General features: G+C 39.9%; 1 protein-coding gene across 7 annotated transcripts in view; it reads right to left on the minus strand.

The window, feature by feature from the left end:
- The window catches only part of KIF26A (kinesin family member 26A), a 115,577-nt gene that overhangs the window by 16,554 nt on the left and 81,048 nt on the right, over positions 1-17,975 (minus strand). For all 7 annotated transcript variants that reach the window (XM_065063337.1, XM_065063338.1, XM_065063339.1 and 4 more), the window contains 2 exons: positions 14,838-15,021; positions 774-983 (listed from right to left, as the gene is read on the minus strand). In XM_065063337.1, coding sequence (XP_064919409.1) covers positions 774-983; positions 14,838-15,021 — 394 coding nt within the window. The remainder of the gene's footprint in view (positions 1-773; positions 984-14,837; positions 15,022-17,975) is intronic.

A 17,975-nucleotide genomic window follows, 5' to 3' on the forward strand; every position in this document is an offset into this window, starting at 1 on the left:
AACTTGAAGTAGTTCTTCATATGCTTCTGAATTTGGTCTTCTTTTTAAAGCTGTTCTAAGATTTTTTTCTGAACCAAAGATTTTTTCCCAGAAGGAATTTTCAGGTGTCCATGAGTACAATTTCACCAAATTTACTGCAGCCCTCAATCCTCTCAAATACCTGCCATGCTGCCTGCATATCAGATTTCAGGTCCACGGCTGCTGCTGTACAAATACAGCCTTTTGCGGGCCAAAATAAAGACATGCACCACCACCAGCAGCAAAACCATCACAATAAAATAGCCAGTTAAAAGCACAGTATAAAATAAACTGGAAAAGGCAAGGAAAACATAAAACCTCTGTAAGTGTTTCAGTATGGCAATCCCACAGGGTTAGCTGTATCTCTTCTCCTAACAACAGCATTTAGTTTAATGTTAAGCACATGTTCATTTCCCATTGAAAGCAGTGGGGAAGGACTTTATTTCAGTGACATCAAATAGGTTAAAACCTAACCGGATGGAAAAGTGAATTTCAAATTGGCTGTGTGTCTTTCTCTAACAAGAGAAAATGCAGGAATACAATTTAGTCAGCAAATTCATCTCCCCAGCTATTACTCCTTAATTTTACATCTATGTAAGAATTTACCCACTTGCCTAGTAATTACCAAGTTTTTTTCCCAGGCATTAAGGCAACTCATTCAAATGAAATTCCCCAGAAACAGAAAGAACACTTAAGGCAATCAAACTCAGTGGCCATGAGAAGACTCAGGAGGTTTACGCAAGTGACTCCAGTACCTGTGAAGCATCCTGGGGAAAAACTGCATCAAAGGCAAACATCTTTGGGACAGCAACAACTCCTCTCCTGTGACCTGCGTTGGAAGGCCCACTTGCCGCTGGATCATAAAATGTGATTTGCTTTTTTCGTGGGTCTACCTTTAAGAAGGACATGGATTCAGACGTTTCATGTGCTCCTTGAGAGGGACAAATCCTTACCATCACTTTCACCTGCAAGAATTCAGAAGAAAGTGATAACTTGAGTTGTCAGCTACAGATAAACACATGCAAAGCATTCCTCCCGAACCCATTCTCCCTCCCATGACATGCTCATTTGTAATATTTAGGTGTGTCAGTACAACCGTGGGACAAAACCAGAGCGAGATTTTCCAGCCTGGTTTCCACCCTGGGGTCTGCACTGAACCAGCTTTTAAAGGTATACTTTGTCCCTTCAGTTGACTCTGTTCCAATTTTACCATTTCAAATTATACACAGCTGATCTGCAGGTATAACGCACTCTAGATTCAATACTATGCCTAAAGAAAGGGAAACTCTTAGTCTCCTATCTTTCAAGCACTTAACATGACTGAAAGCACAAAGCAATCCACGCTGAAAATCAGTCTGAATAATGCAAGCCTCAAACAGCTGCCTAGTGCATTCAAACTGAACTAAATCTAGAAACTTTCAATTCCTGGTTCACATTCTCCTAATACAAAGGTGCTTCTCTTATAGCTTTCCCAGGCAGATGTCTTTATGCTGTCATTGCTAGGCTCTTCGATGCTTAGTTGCAGATTTAATTGAAGTCTCAAAGAAGGGAAGAAAAGGAAAAAAGCATTAAAAGGTCAAAAAGCTTGAAAAGAAAAGTAGATTTCTATTGCAGCATTGCAAATGCCAATTTCCTACACATGGTGTTTAAGACAGCATTTTTAGAGAACTCAGACATGTTGGCTGTGATTTCCAAAGCAGCTTATAGGATCCAAGTGACAGGGTCTCATGGAAGTTCAGCAGAGGTTGCACACTTGCTTCTTTTAAGCTTCCTGGAAATCACACTCTTACTTTGTGAAACTGAAATATCGCCTCACACTCACTTACGACCATTTATCCTTATTAAATGCCCCCAGGTCAGAACCAGCATGTTTTATACAGCTTGCAGTGAAGTAAATGATAATTACAGGCACAGTGAATCACTTTGCTGATCTTCAATTCTGCACTGCCCGGAAGATCAAGCTTAAGAGAAAAGCTGTGCTCAGCCAGAGTGACTTTCCGTGGCCAATATGAAATGTTTCAATAACAAGCTGAACTAGACTGTTATCTCCTTATTCAACTACCAGACAATTTTCACACCACCGATGTTAACCATGTAGTATCACTGGGTGAAGAGCCTCCACGGCTGTAACGTACCACAGCCAGCAGAGCCAGAACGATTTCTACCCAGAGCACCTATGAGGAGCTTCATCTTCTGCAATGCAACTACTGACCCACAAAACACCCACTAGTTTTACAGCACTTGTATCTGATTTGGAAGAAGTGACAGATAGCAAACCCTCTGCTGCAAATCTGGCAGGTGAACTCTCCAAACACAGAGCAGGCAGATGCTTGTGCATGAGTCAAGTCCTCCACCAGCCCTGAGCTGGATGTTGCATGGGGAAGCTGAATTGGAAAGCATGCATCTCTGATAAAGAATGATCCTCCTTTTCAGTAACTTATTGTCGCCAATTTAACCTTAAATGTGCCAGGACAATTTGACTCCTCTTTACTATGTTCTGAGAACATAATTCATTAACATGGTATGCACTCACTACACTGACACACTTTTTTTTGTTTTTGAAAAAAAATGTGCTTTGCAGTTGGCATCTCGCCATCACTCCCGTATCCAGAGAAATAATGTAAAAGGCAGAACCAAAGATGAAACACTACTCCAACAAAGCACAACATGGGAAATTCAGGGACAAGGTGATGGCATACACACCTGCACCCAGTGGGTGCAAGTGAAATGTGGTGTCCAAGCCAGGACGATCCACAGCAGACCGGCGGGTGCAGAGGAAGCACCCTGCTGAACTCTCCCTGCTTTATCACCTGGGGACAGTTGGGAACATCAAGATCTCCTTGGCGTCCTAAACTGTTTCATATTTACAGTTCCTCCTTTCTACAGGGGCTAAGCTGCACACAGGCATCTCTGCACAGTTCCTCAAGCACCCTCACAGAAAATATTTTCCATAAAGAGGCTATGAAAGCTTTTCCTCAACATTTTTTCCAAAGAGCATAAGAAACAACCGATCCCTCCAGTAAATACTGCAGGAGGCTCCACCAAAGGTAGCAGCAAATTCTTCCACTGACACAAGCAGTCCCCTGATTTCAACACTTTCTTTTATTTCCCCTTTTCACAGTGATATGAATATGAAAATACAGTCCCAGAAAATAAGTAAACCTTAGAATAAATGAAACAGCTGCTTTAAAAGCAAAGTGCATCAGAGGCGGCACACTCAAGGCTGTTTTCCCATAAAAGCTCCATGAAGCCAGCTTTGTGTATTAGCCTGCTAGCTCAACCTTGACACGCTACCAAGGTGCTCAGTAAAATACGTACCCTCAGGGGAAAAAAAAAAAACACACCACCACACACCTAATATATATATATATATATATATATATATATATATATATATAAATACAAATTATACAAATGCCCACTTCAGGGGGTCACTTGATTAAAACGAATTTTAAAATATATGCTGTTTTCAAAGCACTTCTCTAAACAGTCCTTTCTGCTATCTCTTCCACCTATTTTTAGATTATAGCAGCCAGAGCTCGGATAAGGGAAAATTGGTTTGCCCCTGACCTAAACAGCAAGTTACCTCCATCGGAGCATTGCTCCCCATAACACAAAGATGGCTTCACCCCCAGAAAAACCTTGTGTGTGAGATCAGCTTTTTGAAACCACCTCTCTGAAGTAGAAAGATACTAAAACAGCTTCCCATAATGGATCAGATCCCAAACTTAACGGGCCTCAAGGGTCATCTTCACTTTTACAGTGGAAGTGAGCTTTCAAGACAAATGGGAGGAGGGGGAGAAAAGCAGCTCAAGTGAGTTCCTCTTTCAGTGTTTCATGTATAAAAGCTGATTGGCAGAACACAAAAATACTGATTTCAAATTCAGTTTCTCTTCCCACTAAATCTGTCTGTAAGTGATGCCTACAAGAAATTGTAGGGTTATAATGTGTTGCACTCATTCATGCTGCTGAGCCAGACTTCAACTTCATTTGAAAATGAAGTAGAAATGCTCATGAAAGTACCAACAAGCACAAAGATTACTCAAACATATCCCTTCACAACAGCAAAAACTAAGTGCAGTCAGATCCCGAGTGCACGTACATGCTTCTAAGTACATAAAAGAAAGGTTTGGTGTTACATTATTTATTCTTCTCACACTTCTTGCCCTGCTGTGTTTCAGGACAAATCTTAAGCGATAGCTTTATATTCTCAGCTCTGCAGTTCATCCCAGTACTCTTCTGGGATAAGTACTGCAGAAAAAGCAGGATACTATAGAGCAAGCGTGGTTCCTGCCTTGACGATCAACTTAACCGCATCTTCTCCTGGGTCTCTTTATCTAGTTCTCATACAAAAGTCACGTTCACCTGTAGAGACAGCAACATGCAGTACAGGAAATCATCCACATACAAGGGCTTGCAGTGAGGGAAGAATTCAAGAAAACATGGCAACCTACAAATTTAAAAGTAAATTTGGCCTATAACCGGGGAGCATAGCAGCGATACCTGCATTGCACTCTAATGCTTTTATTTGCTGATGAAAATGAAGGACTAGAACCAAGTGCAATAACAGGCCGAGAGTTGGGGTTGTTCAGTCAGGAGAAGAGAAGGCTCCAGGGAGACCGTATTGTGACCTCTCAGTACTTAAAAGGGGCTTATAAGAAAGATGGGGACAGATTTTTGAGCGGGGCCTGTTGCCATAGGACAAGGGGTAGCAGTTTGAAAATAGAAGGGGGTGGATCCAGGATAGATATAAGGAAGAATTTTTTTACAATAAGGGTGGTGAAACAATGATCCACGTTGCTCAGAGAGGTGGTGGATGCCCCATCCCTGGAGCATCCAAGGCCAGGCTGGACAGGGCTCTGAGCAACCTGATCTGGGTGAAGATGTCCCTGCTCATGGTAGGGGTTGGACTGGATGAGCTTTGAAGGTCCCTTCCAACCCAAACCATTTAAGGATTTTAAAACATCAGTTTCAGGCCTACTCTGGATCACACCCCGTGTGGGTAGTTATTCAACAATACAGCCAGTTTCTTGGGCTCAGCTCAAACTGCAGCGGTGCCAGCTACTGGGAACACTTGCACAAAGCAAAGAAGACACAAGATAAGGAATAGGGAGAATGAATGAAGAAATGGAGAACAAGACAGAAAAGAGCTAAAAGGAATGGCAAGGGGGAAGGAATGGCATGAGAAAGAACACAAAAAAGACAAGACAATACAAATATGGTAAAATTCCAGAAAAGTCATCTTAGGCTCAGGGTGTCTGTGCCCTGACCATTTCTAGACCCCTTTAGGAGATCTAAGATGGCAAATCCATCCTGTGATGGGGTGACCCTTACTGCTAGAACTGGGCATTTTTAGGAACTTCATTTTTTCTCCTCTTTTTTGTATTTCTTCTTCAATGTCACAGAAAGATGCAAAATAAGGAAAAGAATTATGAATGGAACTTTATCATTATCAAGGATATTTTAACGAGGATGTTGCTAGAAAGAGAGAATATATTTGTTCAACTTCTGCAAATGAAAATAAACACAACCATCACAATACTTGTACATTATTAATATTTTTCTCAGTGCCTGAAGACATCCTAAATCATGCAAACCACTGAAGTATCTCATTAATTAGCCAACTCTAATCTGGTGGGTTTTGTACACTGGGGGTTAACATTCAGCTGCTGAGGTCAGCAAAACTGCTGAAGGAAACCCTATGAAATTCAAAAGTGTTTGGGAAAAGAAGATGGCTGATACATCCTGAACATGCTATTAAAATATAAAGAATTTTAAAAGGAAATAAATGAGTACGTAATTTTGAACAGACCCAGAAATAGGTGGCATAAGGTCAGAGGACCACTCACCCAGCACAATTTTAACCTTCAATGGCAAGGATGGGAGAGAAATTGATAGCAATCAAGGAGATATATATATATGTGTGTGTGTGTGTGTGTATATATATATATATATATGTGTGTGTGTGTGTGTGTGTGTATATATATAGATAGATATATATATATGTGTGTATATATATATTTTTTTTTTAATGGGCTAAACCCCATACAGAAACATCTGATGAGACCACTAGATAACCACTGAACCATATAGTACACTCAAATACCTGTAATTTATTGAAGCCCTGAGCCAAAACTCCAGGCCTTGACATCTCAGACCCTTATGAAAATCAAATATAGATGCATATTTAACAATTCTGACCTAAACAATGAAACCCCTCTGAAACTAAGATATATACATCCTGTCTGGTGCTTCCCCTTTCTCATCTTATAGCCCACTCCTCCTACCCCATTTTACACCCCAAGGGTCACAAGGAGAGACCTTCTGCCCCATCATCTCATGGCAGTCACTCTTCCCATGCTGTGACCTCCTCCAAGAGTACCATCCCCGTGTGTCCCCTTTGTGCGAACTTATGATTTCCAGACCCCCCTCTGAATACTGAGCCAGCTAGAGCTGAAAACCGGACAAGCGAATCACAGCAACCAAGATAATCAGCTGGTAGCAGCACTGGTCAAGATAGTGCAAACATCAAGCATATGTCAGTGTCAGAAAGCAGGTTTGGAAAAATAAGAGACAGACCGGAAAGCTGCAAAACCCAAATTTCAAAGCAACTCTCTGACATGAATGTGAGACTGATGGCCAGAGGCAAGCTAGCAGTTTTGTCTAATACAGCCCACATATTTTGGATATGCTGAACTGAAGGGAGCTACAGCAAAGCCACACATCAATGAGCACGGAACTTCTCCAAGACCAGCGAGGCACGCATCATCCCAGAAGAAAAACATCCAAGGCTGACTTTGTAGAGAAAAGAGCCATGATAGATAACAGAGAGAATGACACAATCCTACACAATTTCAGACACAAACAGCCAAGAGACTGAGACAGCCAGGTTCACATTGATTACTACCCTGTAATCAAGAGATAGAAGGGCTATCAACTCTGAGACCAGACGGGGAAGGACAGCCTCACACTTAAAGAAACACATGATTTGGATTCTGTTCCTAAGACTATCTCGGATCTCTACTACACGTTTTGGACAATGAATAAAAAAAATTATATTACCTCAGAGAGTTGGTCATGCACCTTTCAGTGGAGTGAAGGGTGCCAGATACTCTGTGGTTTAATTTGGGACAGACATGTAGACAGAAAAGACTCCACTAATTCACTAAGTAACGACTAGACTCCATGGCATTTTGAATGCTGAGGAAATTAAGACCCTGACCCAGCCAAGTATGTTAGGACAGACATAACTGTATCTTATGGTATCTCCCTTGAAATCTATGGATGTCCAGTGTTCCTGTGTTTACAGTGATGTTCTATTGGAATTTGATGAGTATATAGTTATCAAGTTTCAAATTAGACAGAATGAGAAGGAAAAAAATAGAAATAATAAATTTAAAAGCATGTAAAATCTTAAAATAGATACGCTCAAGCCTTTTTTATTAAAATAAACTCTGACTTTATCTGTCTATATTTTGGGAACATGCTGGCATTCTAAAAATGCTGCTCATATTCTACATTACAGCAGTATCATAATCCCTAAATGAACAAGCAATTTGGTCCTTAGCAATAAATGTCATTATACCAAATTTGAATGGACACTAAATATTCCCTGAAATACATATCCTTGACAGGCATCATGCAGCCAGGAAGTTAATTTTGTCCAATGTTCACAAAATGGTGTATAACAGGAGGTTAATTAAATAACTATGTTTAGACATCCACCATTCTGAATTAAGATTTCCTGGCAAAAAATTATAAAGAATTCACATTCAGTTGAATAAAAACCATTTTCCAATGAAATCACTTATTTTTCAACTACAGTGTAAATCAAATTACAAAAGTCCTAGTTCAGAGCCAATATTTTTCATGGATTTAATTGTAACTGACAGATATATAACCCTTGCTAAATTGGTTTACTGTGGATAGTTCTTACAGGCCTTTCATATACTGCCACTATCAATGGATGGCAAATTTATATGCAAAATAGCCATGCTAGCATAGACCATCTAGCTCCCCTGGGAGAACCTTAAAAAATCACTTCTGTATTGTACTCTATTAAAAAAGAATTGATTCTCTACTCTCAGGAGACATGAAGAAAACTATTTCATTTTTAAATGTGAAAACAAAGTAGAAGAAATTGTGAATTTTTATCTCACTTTTCCACATCTTTGTTTAAGCGATTCAAGGTATTTCAGCAGGGATGCACATACCTTGGATGATATGGGACTACATACACGGATAGAAAAGTACTTAGCATGATACATGATTTATATCAGAAATAACTCTAGTCATTAGGAAACAAGCAGCAATAAAGATGACAAAATTAAGTACCTATTTGTTATCCATCATCAAACTGTCTAAGAACCATTGAATGGGACATACAGCACACTTAAGAAAACCCTGAATGATGAGTAAATTATATTAGCAGTACCTTAGCTATGGCTTGGTAAAGCATAAATGAAAGTAAATGTCTAAAACACATAAATGGAGACCAGTATGTATATACCTGTCCAAGAAACATGTCTGACAATTCAGGTTCTCTTTAAATGCTACACTTCAATTGTCTCACATAGGAGGATTCTGTCATTCTAACATAAAAAAATTGACAGGATCCTTGGAATAGACAAGCACTTAAAGCTGCTGCTGTAAGTGATGCAGTATTATAAAGAATGAGCTGAATAGAATGCGAGGGAAAAAAAAAAAAGAGAAGGAAAAAAAGAAAGAAAAAAATTTTGCATGAAAAAGGCTTCCTACCATGCTAAAGAAAAATAGTAAATTAGAATGCTACACAGCAAGCACTGTAAAAAGGATGTCTTTTTTAATACCACAATATGATAAATTATCTTAAGTAGCACATTAATGTCAGAAATTGAGCATAATCTAACTTCTTTCCAGTGACAATATTAAATGGCTTTCAGACGTCTTTTCCACTATTCTGACATTAAATTTAATAACACCCAGAGAGACCACAAAAATGACTCAGTTACAAGAATCATACTGTACTGGATCATTGCCTTTTAAGTAGAATCCAGCTAAATGATTTGGACTCTGATGTTTTTGGCACATTCAAGAAAGACGTATGAAATTTGCTACATAACATGCACCAGTAGTAAGCAAAATGCCTTTCAGCGTCCAGTTTGTATTGGTAGTAGGATTTTTCTTTATGCATGAGAGTTTGATTATTGTTGGTTATATGAAACACAAGTCCCAGACAGACCTATGGTTCTAATCTTTTATTTTTTTTTTAACTTTTCCATGCTTGGTATTCTTAAATATTGACAAACCATGCAAGCACCTGTCAGAGCGTATAACTTTCGCGCTCTTAGAAAATAAAGTTAAGCCAAAGGCTTAATTAAAGATTTGTATCACAGGACAAATCCACACACTCCTGCTGAAACTATTATAGGGGGAAAAATTGGTATTCATTAAATGTAAAAGAAATTATTTCCCACCTTCTAAGTACTTGAAACAAGGAGAAATTCCTAACAGAAATTGCAAAAAAAAAAAAAAAAAAAAATATATATATATATATATATAGGCTCTCTGATGAGTAAGTCTCTAGCAACACGTGTATTCAACTGTAAAAGCCATAGAGCAATTTCACCACAGCAGAACTGTATGATACGCAGGGAAGTGATTATGTTAGATGAAGAATAAATTCAGATCTTATGCTCAAACAAACAGTAACTGAGTTCAAGAACTGCCCAGCACAGTCTTATCGCATTCGTGCCTTTGCTATAGTCATATGGAAGTCTTTACAAAAAGCAGGAACTCAAGCCTCTTCCCTTCCCTGAAGGTCCATCGAGCTCACAAGTTCAACACAAGGTCCCACCACCAGTGACAGGACTTGTCCAATTCTAGACACCACAGAAACAGCCAAGATAGTCCTGATGCTGCCTGTGCTCAAAACAGTCAGTTCCTTAGATTCAACTGCCCCTTAACCCAACTCAGAATAACTCTTATTCATATGTTTAACTTTGAAACCAATGAAAAGGACTTAATGTACAAAGAAGCTCTCCACTGAGTTGCTGACTTGGCCAAAGGGAGTTTCTTTGGTGGGAGAAGCCAACAGTCACAGTATGGCAGCTTTGAAAGTGCACATCAAATAAGAAAAAATACAGGTATGGATGTTAATTTGTTTGGTGAGGTCCTTTTCCCAAAGGTTTAGGCTTACTGGGGTCCAGCTCTGAACCAGCAGCAAAACACACACAGCTACTGCTCCTGCATGCTGGGGTCTTCAGATCCAACCCCTCCCTCACTCAGCCACAGCAATAGGTCCTCTCTGAGAAGGCAATTCAGAAGTATCTACATGGGGGAGGAAGGGAAATCTTTACTTTTCTTCAGTTGTTACCATCCTCTATTAAACTTTGTGAAAGTTATTACCTCAAGGAAAAAGGCCAGGAGAGAAGAGGAAAAAAGTTTTCAAAAGCCATTATGAGCCTGAAGAGGAACATATATTTATATCACATACTGTCAGAGACTCCCTACAATTAATCTTTTTGCCTCCTGAGCAGTCAATAAAGCATTTCTTTAGAAGCTCAGACGCATGATAACAAACCCAATGCTGTAGCTTCTCCAGTAGCTGGTAAAATGGGTTATGGCCATGCCTGATATTCTTATTGTGGGTCCATGCATAGTTAGAGCTCCTTATATACCCTGCTTTGTGTTAATCAACACAGAAGTTCATCAGCCTCTTTATCCACCCAGTAACTTCAGTGTCATGAGACCTATTTCCAAGTCTTCACAGTCAGTTTTTAGCTTTGGCTGCTCTGAGTACACAGATTCACCACCTCATCCAAATCATTTAGGAAGGCAGCATGGACTTCCACACGACACCATGACTAATTTTGCTCCAGTGTGAAATTCACCCTCTTGTTTCCCACCAGTTATTAAACCACCGGAGAATACATGACAGTTTACGTTTTTTTTTAAGAAACCTAAGTCAGGGCACTTGTCAAAGGCTTTTTCAAAACCCAAATACACTCTATCAACCAGGCCAACCCTATTCAAACACTCACTGACTCTTCCACAGAATGCGAATCTGTTCCACCTGTAAAAACTCCATCAACTGATCCCTACCATATCACATTAATCTCTGCCTGCTAATTCTGTCTTTATCATTGTTTCAACCACTTTGGCTGGTTACCTGTTCTGAAAGTCAGCCTTACAATGCCATACTTCTTGATTCCCTCTGGAGCCTTTTTTTCCCTTTTAGCCCCAAAGTGACGTAATATTTTCCACATTCTGTTCCTGTGTCTTTTATAATGTCTTGAATACCAGCTAAAAGGCAACCTTGAGCATCAGTGAGGGGAAAAAAAAAAAGTCAAAAATTACCAGTATAGAAAACCAATCATATTGGACACTATAAATGTTTCAACATTTACCTTGCTCTAAGCTTTCAAAAGATTTACAAAAGAAATGGGACTACATAGAGTGTGTCATTATAGATAATGATTATTCATTGCAGTGTTCAAGCCTTACTCACTAGTTCTCTCCTAATATAAACAGTATTTCTGCACAGTTGACATGATTCACCACTTCAACGTTTCATGAAGGAAGACACACTGCTCTCACTGAAGTATCTTGGACACTTCATGTGTTTCCAGTTCAGTACTCTGTTTTTCATTCTCACATAACTTATACTCTTCTCCTTAAATTTTATCTCTTCAGCCCCTTCACAGTAAGAAAAGCCATGTCTCTCTATGGAATTCTGTCCTGTTCTGAAAGAAACCATTTGACAAGGCAATCAAAACTTACCAAGCTATCTGTGCTCAGAAAAATCACTCCCTTGAGGAGAATAAGGACTGGTCCTCAATGAGTCATTCTCAGCTTGGTAAAGTGAAGTTAGGTGGGAAAGAGGCAGCCCATCACCACTGCTACACTTACCTGTACAGCAAAAACCAACAAGGAACCTGTCCTCCACAACGTGACTAACCATGAAAGCCAAAACAGCAGCAAGCGGGTAGGTGAGGAAGGAAAAGCTGCCCCACCAGCTGCTTAGCCCCCTGGAACCACACAGTAATAACAGGGCGAGGGACATTGCTGACCTAGGAATGGTCACAAAAACCAAAGGAGAGCCCCTGCCACCACCACAGATGCTGTGGTAGGAAAAAGTGACTCCAGAATTCACCACTGATTCTGTCCCCTATGTGTATCTCGTACTTATTGTTGGACAGGCTGCAAGAAAAAGCCACAGGAAAAAAAAAAAAAAAAAAAAAAGGATAACCAGGAGTAGTGTAAAGTAGAAAGCCATTAGAAGATGAAAGACTGAAGTTAACAGAGGACCACAGCACATCTGTCAGCATTTGCTGATTTTTCTCTCAATTGCTATGATACTCAAAGCAGTGAGGAAGAAAGGTAATTACTTTATTCCCATAATCCTCATAATGAGATAATAGCTGACTAAATCTTGATCAGTAGAAGCTGGTGAAGAGGAAATTATAATGGAGAATGTTACTGTGCAGTGGGCTACATGCTACCAAAAGCTTCTTGGCGTTGCTCAGAAAAGGCTAAACTATCAGTGTCTAGTACTAAAAGATGACCTATGCAGGACTGACAGTTATCCTTTGACCATAAGTTCTAAGAATTAGGATACGTGAGATTTCATTTATGCTGACACATAGTTTTACAAAACACTATATTGCTGGAAGTTTTTTTCCTATGGGCAAACACTAATTTATAAAGTTGTAAAAGAGGAATGGGTTGTGAGCCATTTAACAGGAACTGTGCATTTTATACTGTGGATCAGAGAAGATGCCTAGTTACTTTATTTTTTGAGGAGCACTAAAACTAGTAACTAGCACACCCCATCACTATTTGGATGGTATAGATCAGGGGTGTCAAACTCATTTTCTGTAGTTATATTTATGCAGTCCTAAAATTACATTTGGCCCTTTGAAGGCAACTACGAGGCTGATGTGGCCACCGGTGAAAATTAGTTTGACACCTCTGGCCTAGATCTTAAATCAAGAACCAAAGGGCAGATTCAATTTGCAGAGAGCTCTCATCCTTTCCAGTACAGTGCAGGATTCTTCCAAATTGTGGTCAACAAGTATGCGGTGAAAAGGACACAGCTGGAACCCGGGGCCCAAACAGTATCTTCAACAATGTTTTCATCTGAACAACAGAGACATTTGAGGGTCAACAGCAGTTTGTTGACCCATAAAGTCTGGAAATTCTTGGTGTAGTGTGCCAGGCAGGAGAGAAATACCAGATGCACTGCCAGCATGGGAAACATACATATCCTGTGTTGGAGGAGAAGCTCTCACAGCTGAGCTGCACAGCTGCTCCAGGTCCTGCCATGTCCCTTGGCATTCTGGTAGAGCTCTTCCGTTTGAAAGCCTTCTGCTATGCTCGCTAATGAAGAAAGCAGATAGACCACATGGCACAAGGCACATCATCTCCTGCCACCTGGGACTGTGCACTTGATCTTTATTAGACTTTGTTGATCTGTTTAAAGACACCAGATAAACCAGAGCTTTCCATGAGGCACAAGTCACACTGGTAAACACCACCAACCGCCCTCAAAGCACAGGACAGAGGCTGAAGTCTCTTGGCTACAGATATCTGCAGGTGCGAAAGTGCAGTGAGGTGCAAAGACAGTTTTATTAAGCTGCAGGCACAAGGAGACACAAGTATGCTTTAAAGGTCTTCCAAAGAGCCTCAGAAATGCTACACCCCTATTATTCCTGGTGCCATGGCCAAGCACTGAGACTCATGGAGAAGCAACAGGCACAACAAATGGGGTCTGCTGAAACACACACATAGAAAGGGTGCTCCTCAGCAAACCTTCCTGCACCTGGGAATTTCTAAATTACTATGCCCGGTTTGCTGTATTCCACTATTTAACAGTACATCCTCTTTTCTAACTCACTGGGAATAAAAGAAGAAACCACATTTTCATCTGTGAGTTTTCACCTGCTTAAAACAGACCCATTACTCCTTTGTTTTCCATTTAGCACAAACTCACCGACTTGAGAAATACAGAGCAGTCTCTATGAGCAACAGTGGCAGTTAGAGGTATTTAGGCTGACAATCTCTTTATGTTAATGCTCATTTGTGTGCATTTAATGCTCAAGGTGTGTATTTTAGCTCTCCTGCACACATGATATACTCCAGTTTTATCTTCAAATGCTAATCTCTTGTAACCTATATAAACCTATATAAATAAGTATTCAGATTCTGCTGCATGGGTGATTAAACAGTTATAAATATGAATAAAGCTTTAAATAATTGGGTTGTATTTTAATTAATTTTAAATAAAATTAGCACAAATATTACAATTTGAAAGATGTTGTATTTCATAAGTTGGAAAGACAGCTATTTCTCTCCTGCCACTTCATTTCCATACTCCTGACTTATAATGACATGTGAAGCAGAAGAAAACAAAGCCTCCTCAAGGTATCTCCTTAACCTCAAGCACCAACGGCTGAGCCTTGCTGGCAATGCAGAGACTGATTCTGCCAAAGCTGAATCCTGTATGTTCACTGAGTTTGACCAAATGATGCCAAAGGAAAATTGTTTCTTGCTTTAATAGTGGCAAAAACAAAATAACCTTTGGCAATGCTGTTGCCAGTGATGTTAACTGACTTCAAGGAAGCCAACACTCCAGCACTGAATTTGCTCAGAGGCTGCCAACTCTTTCCAAAGTCAACAGGTGATAACAGCTCTCAGGCACATTCAAAGAGTTGTGGCTCGCTCTCTATCCCAAGACCCTTCCCTTGAGCCTCTCTGACTCTGTTCTAGGCTGAAAGCCTCCAGCCCTGTTAAAATTCACCTAGAAAACTATTAAAAAAAAAATCAAAATCCAAAGTTACCTTTCCAATGCCAGGGTTGTCCTTGATTTTGGACACAGCTCTCAGAAGGCATGGTGGTGCTGGGGGAGGACAGAGCTGCAGGATGCCACTAAAATTAGTAGCATAAATAGAGAAGTCATGTGTGTGTGGCAGGGGTGGATGGTATTTCTTTCTCTTCGAAGACAGGTTAAGCTTCTGTGCTGCTCTGTATAAAAGTAATAGCAAGAAAGGACAATGTTACTAGGTGTTAATGAGAATCTGAACCAGACAAACAGACGTTCATTGTCATCACTGCCTGCCTAACAAATCAAGTCATTGCTTTCTAATCTGATTTCATAAGGGCAAACCATTAGGAGACTAACAGAAGGAAATATGGGTAGAAAAATTACTGGCAAAATATTTAGATAATTTCTCCCCCAACAGTTTCAGTTATAATCTAACTTTTCCCTCTTTTCCCCAACAGCTTGACAGTTGAATCCTAAAATCTCACTGACGTAATGAAAAGCTGAAATAATCCCCTTGTCACTGGCAGTACCAGATGGACTTTGCTGGTGATAACATTATGAAAGTCGTTCTTTGTACTCTACAAGTTACTCAAGGCAGAGAATAACAGTCCCAAGTCAGTTGAGCTCAAGATCCTCTCTTGTTGGTTGCACTGAAAATCCTGAGATAACAGAGAATTTCCTTCAAGACAGATTGGTTTTTCCTCCTCCATTCCATTCTTTCACATTAAAAGAGAAAGCTATTAAAAAGACATGCTTTAATGTTCTGAATGATAATGATCCTGCTTTTGAAATGCAGAATTTCAAAACATAAAAGCTAAAGAAGGAAAAATTAAAACATAAAATTAAAATGGTAACATTCTTCCTTGTGAATAAGGATATGAACATAATCAACTTTTCTTCTATTCCCCATCAGCAACACCAAACAGTATAGCAAGAAACAGAAGCTCTACATCAAAACTCACATGGCAAAAATCCCCCTGCAGAGTTAAGTAGAACAAATATAGCTTTAGTGAACACATGCTGGGCAACCAGGGATTGCACTGAGAGTGAAATCTCCACTCTATCAAAGCCAAGGAGAGCTTGGTCACCTGAATAGGATGTATGTGATCTGACCCTGAGACTGTCAATAGAGAGCCCACCCCAGATACATATGGTAAAAGCATCCAACATGCCATCTTTTAACATGACTTTGAATGACTGCTAGGGCAGCAAAAATGCAGAGTGTTACACTGCCAGCACTTGTGGTCAACCTGAGACCACACTGCTGATGCCAACAGGTCATCTGGGGACAAAGCACTTTTCTCGTCCATGCTTGCAATACACAGGCACTTTGGACAAGTTAGTTTATAAAGATGTGATGACAAAAAGTCTCTTTGTACAACAGCTACTGTATATTTTCATCATGCCTTTCAGCACGGAATCTCCAAGTACTTTTCAGTGAGATCAAACTGGCACTAGCATCTGTGAAGTATTATAAGCAACAGACATATGGAGAAACTAAGGCAGTGCTTTGCTGTCATACCTAATTCAGGGTAAATCTAGACCCCTAAACTTGCCACAGATCTAGTCGTCAGGCAGCCTCAGGCTGAGTCAGCTTAGTAAACTGACCAGAGAAGGAAACTCTTCCTTTGCCTACATTTATGGCAGGTTAGAAGCAAAAAATTAACACTGAGAGGAGGAGGGCCACACAGCTACCTCGAGCAGCTCTATTTGCTTCAAATGAGTTGCAGTACAAAGAACTGGCTGTGTCTCAGCAATAAAATTACTCCCTTGGGTCAACATCAGACAGTGCATCAGTACGAGGGGCAGGACTCAATACAATCTCCAAAATTCCCAGTCCTATGGTCTATATTCCCAAACTTGTATGTTAAACTCCTGTATCTTTTTACTTTGTCGGCTTCTAGAGATACAGACCCCCTATGTGCTTCCTCTACAAACACTGCAATATTTAGAAAAAGACAAAGATTTGAGTGATGAAAAAATGAGGCTCTAGTTCCAAATTCAGAGAGAGCCAGAAACCACTGTCTTGTGAGGGACAAGCTGGACTTTTGCCTCTGAGGAAAGAAGCAGCTTTTGACTCCTGCTGCATCCTGAAACCAGCAGAAACTGCGTCCCACAGCGAAACAAAACACTGCAAGCACAGGTTTATGCAGAACCTCGAGGTTTTGGTGTCAATGAGAACTGATTTAATTGCCTATATCTCAAATCCCCTTGCTAATACCTCATTCGGTATGAAAACATATGTTTGAAATAGGACACCAGGCAAACAGTTGTACAACTTGGCTATGGTTGCAGCTGCACATTAAGACCGTAACGCCTCCTAAATTACATGCAGCTTTATTGTGCAGAAAAGAGTCTCTACCTGTTGGTACTCTCATTGTTGAACTCAAGACAGTCATTACCCTCTATCTCCAAGTACCAATTAACAAATGCGGTTATTATTTAATCATTGTGCTGATTAATATGAAAGATAATGTTTATTTCCTTGTTTACATGCGATGATCCCTTGTTGAAATGATAAAAACTCCTCAAGAGAATGTCTTCAAAGTGCAATCAAGATATATACTAAATACTGATGAAACAATTATTCATTCAATAGATCTGGCTGAAGGAGCTCCTCTGGGAAACATACATGAAATAGAATGAGATACAAAGGACAAATTTACTCAGGAATCTTGTATTCAAGCACCTAACTAACCGCTAACAACTCAACGAGTAAATTGATCCAAAAGGGCCAAGCTAAGCAAAATAGATAAGCAAATAAACAGAAAAATCAGTCTTCTTATAGTATCTCTCAAAATAGCTCAGTAACACAGCTTTGGATCATTTCAAAAATCAGATCGAAGACATCAAATCCATTACTAGTTGTCTTACCCCCCATCAAGCCAGAACAACTTTCAAAGTGATCCACTTCCAACAGTATTCACACACTTTCTGCAACTCCACTGTTCAAAGGACAGTGCCATATGCTAGCTAAAGCAATTAACTGCTCTAGTGCTGATAAATCCTCTTCCTATGAGTCTGGAGTGCCACGATTTTACTAAGAAATTTGGCAAAGGCACTGCTGATGTCCATGTGAGATAACAGGAAACTGAAAAAGCAGAGGAACTGGAGTAGCTGTTGTAGAAAATAATCAGTGCTTTGATGGGCAACA

The sequence above is a fragment of the Columba livia genome, chromosome 5 (genome assembly GCF_036013475.1).
Source record: "Columba livia isolate bColLiv1 breed racing homer chromosome 5, bColLiv1.pat.W.v2, whole genome shotgun sequence".
NCBI classification, from domain to species: Eukaryota; Metazoa; Chordata; class Aves; order Columbiformes; family Columbidae; genus Columba; species Columba livia.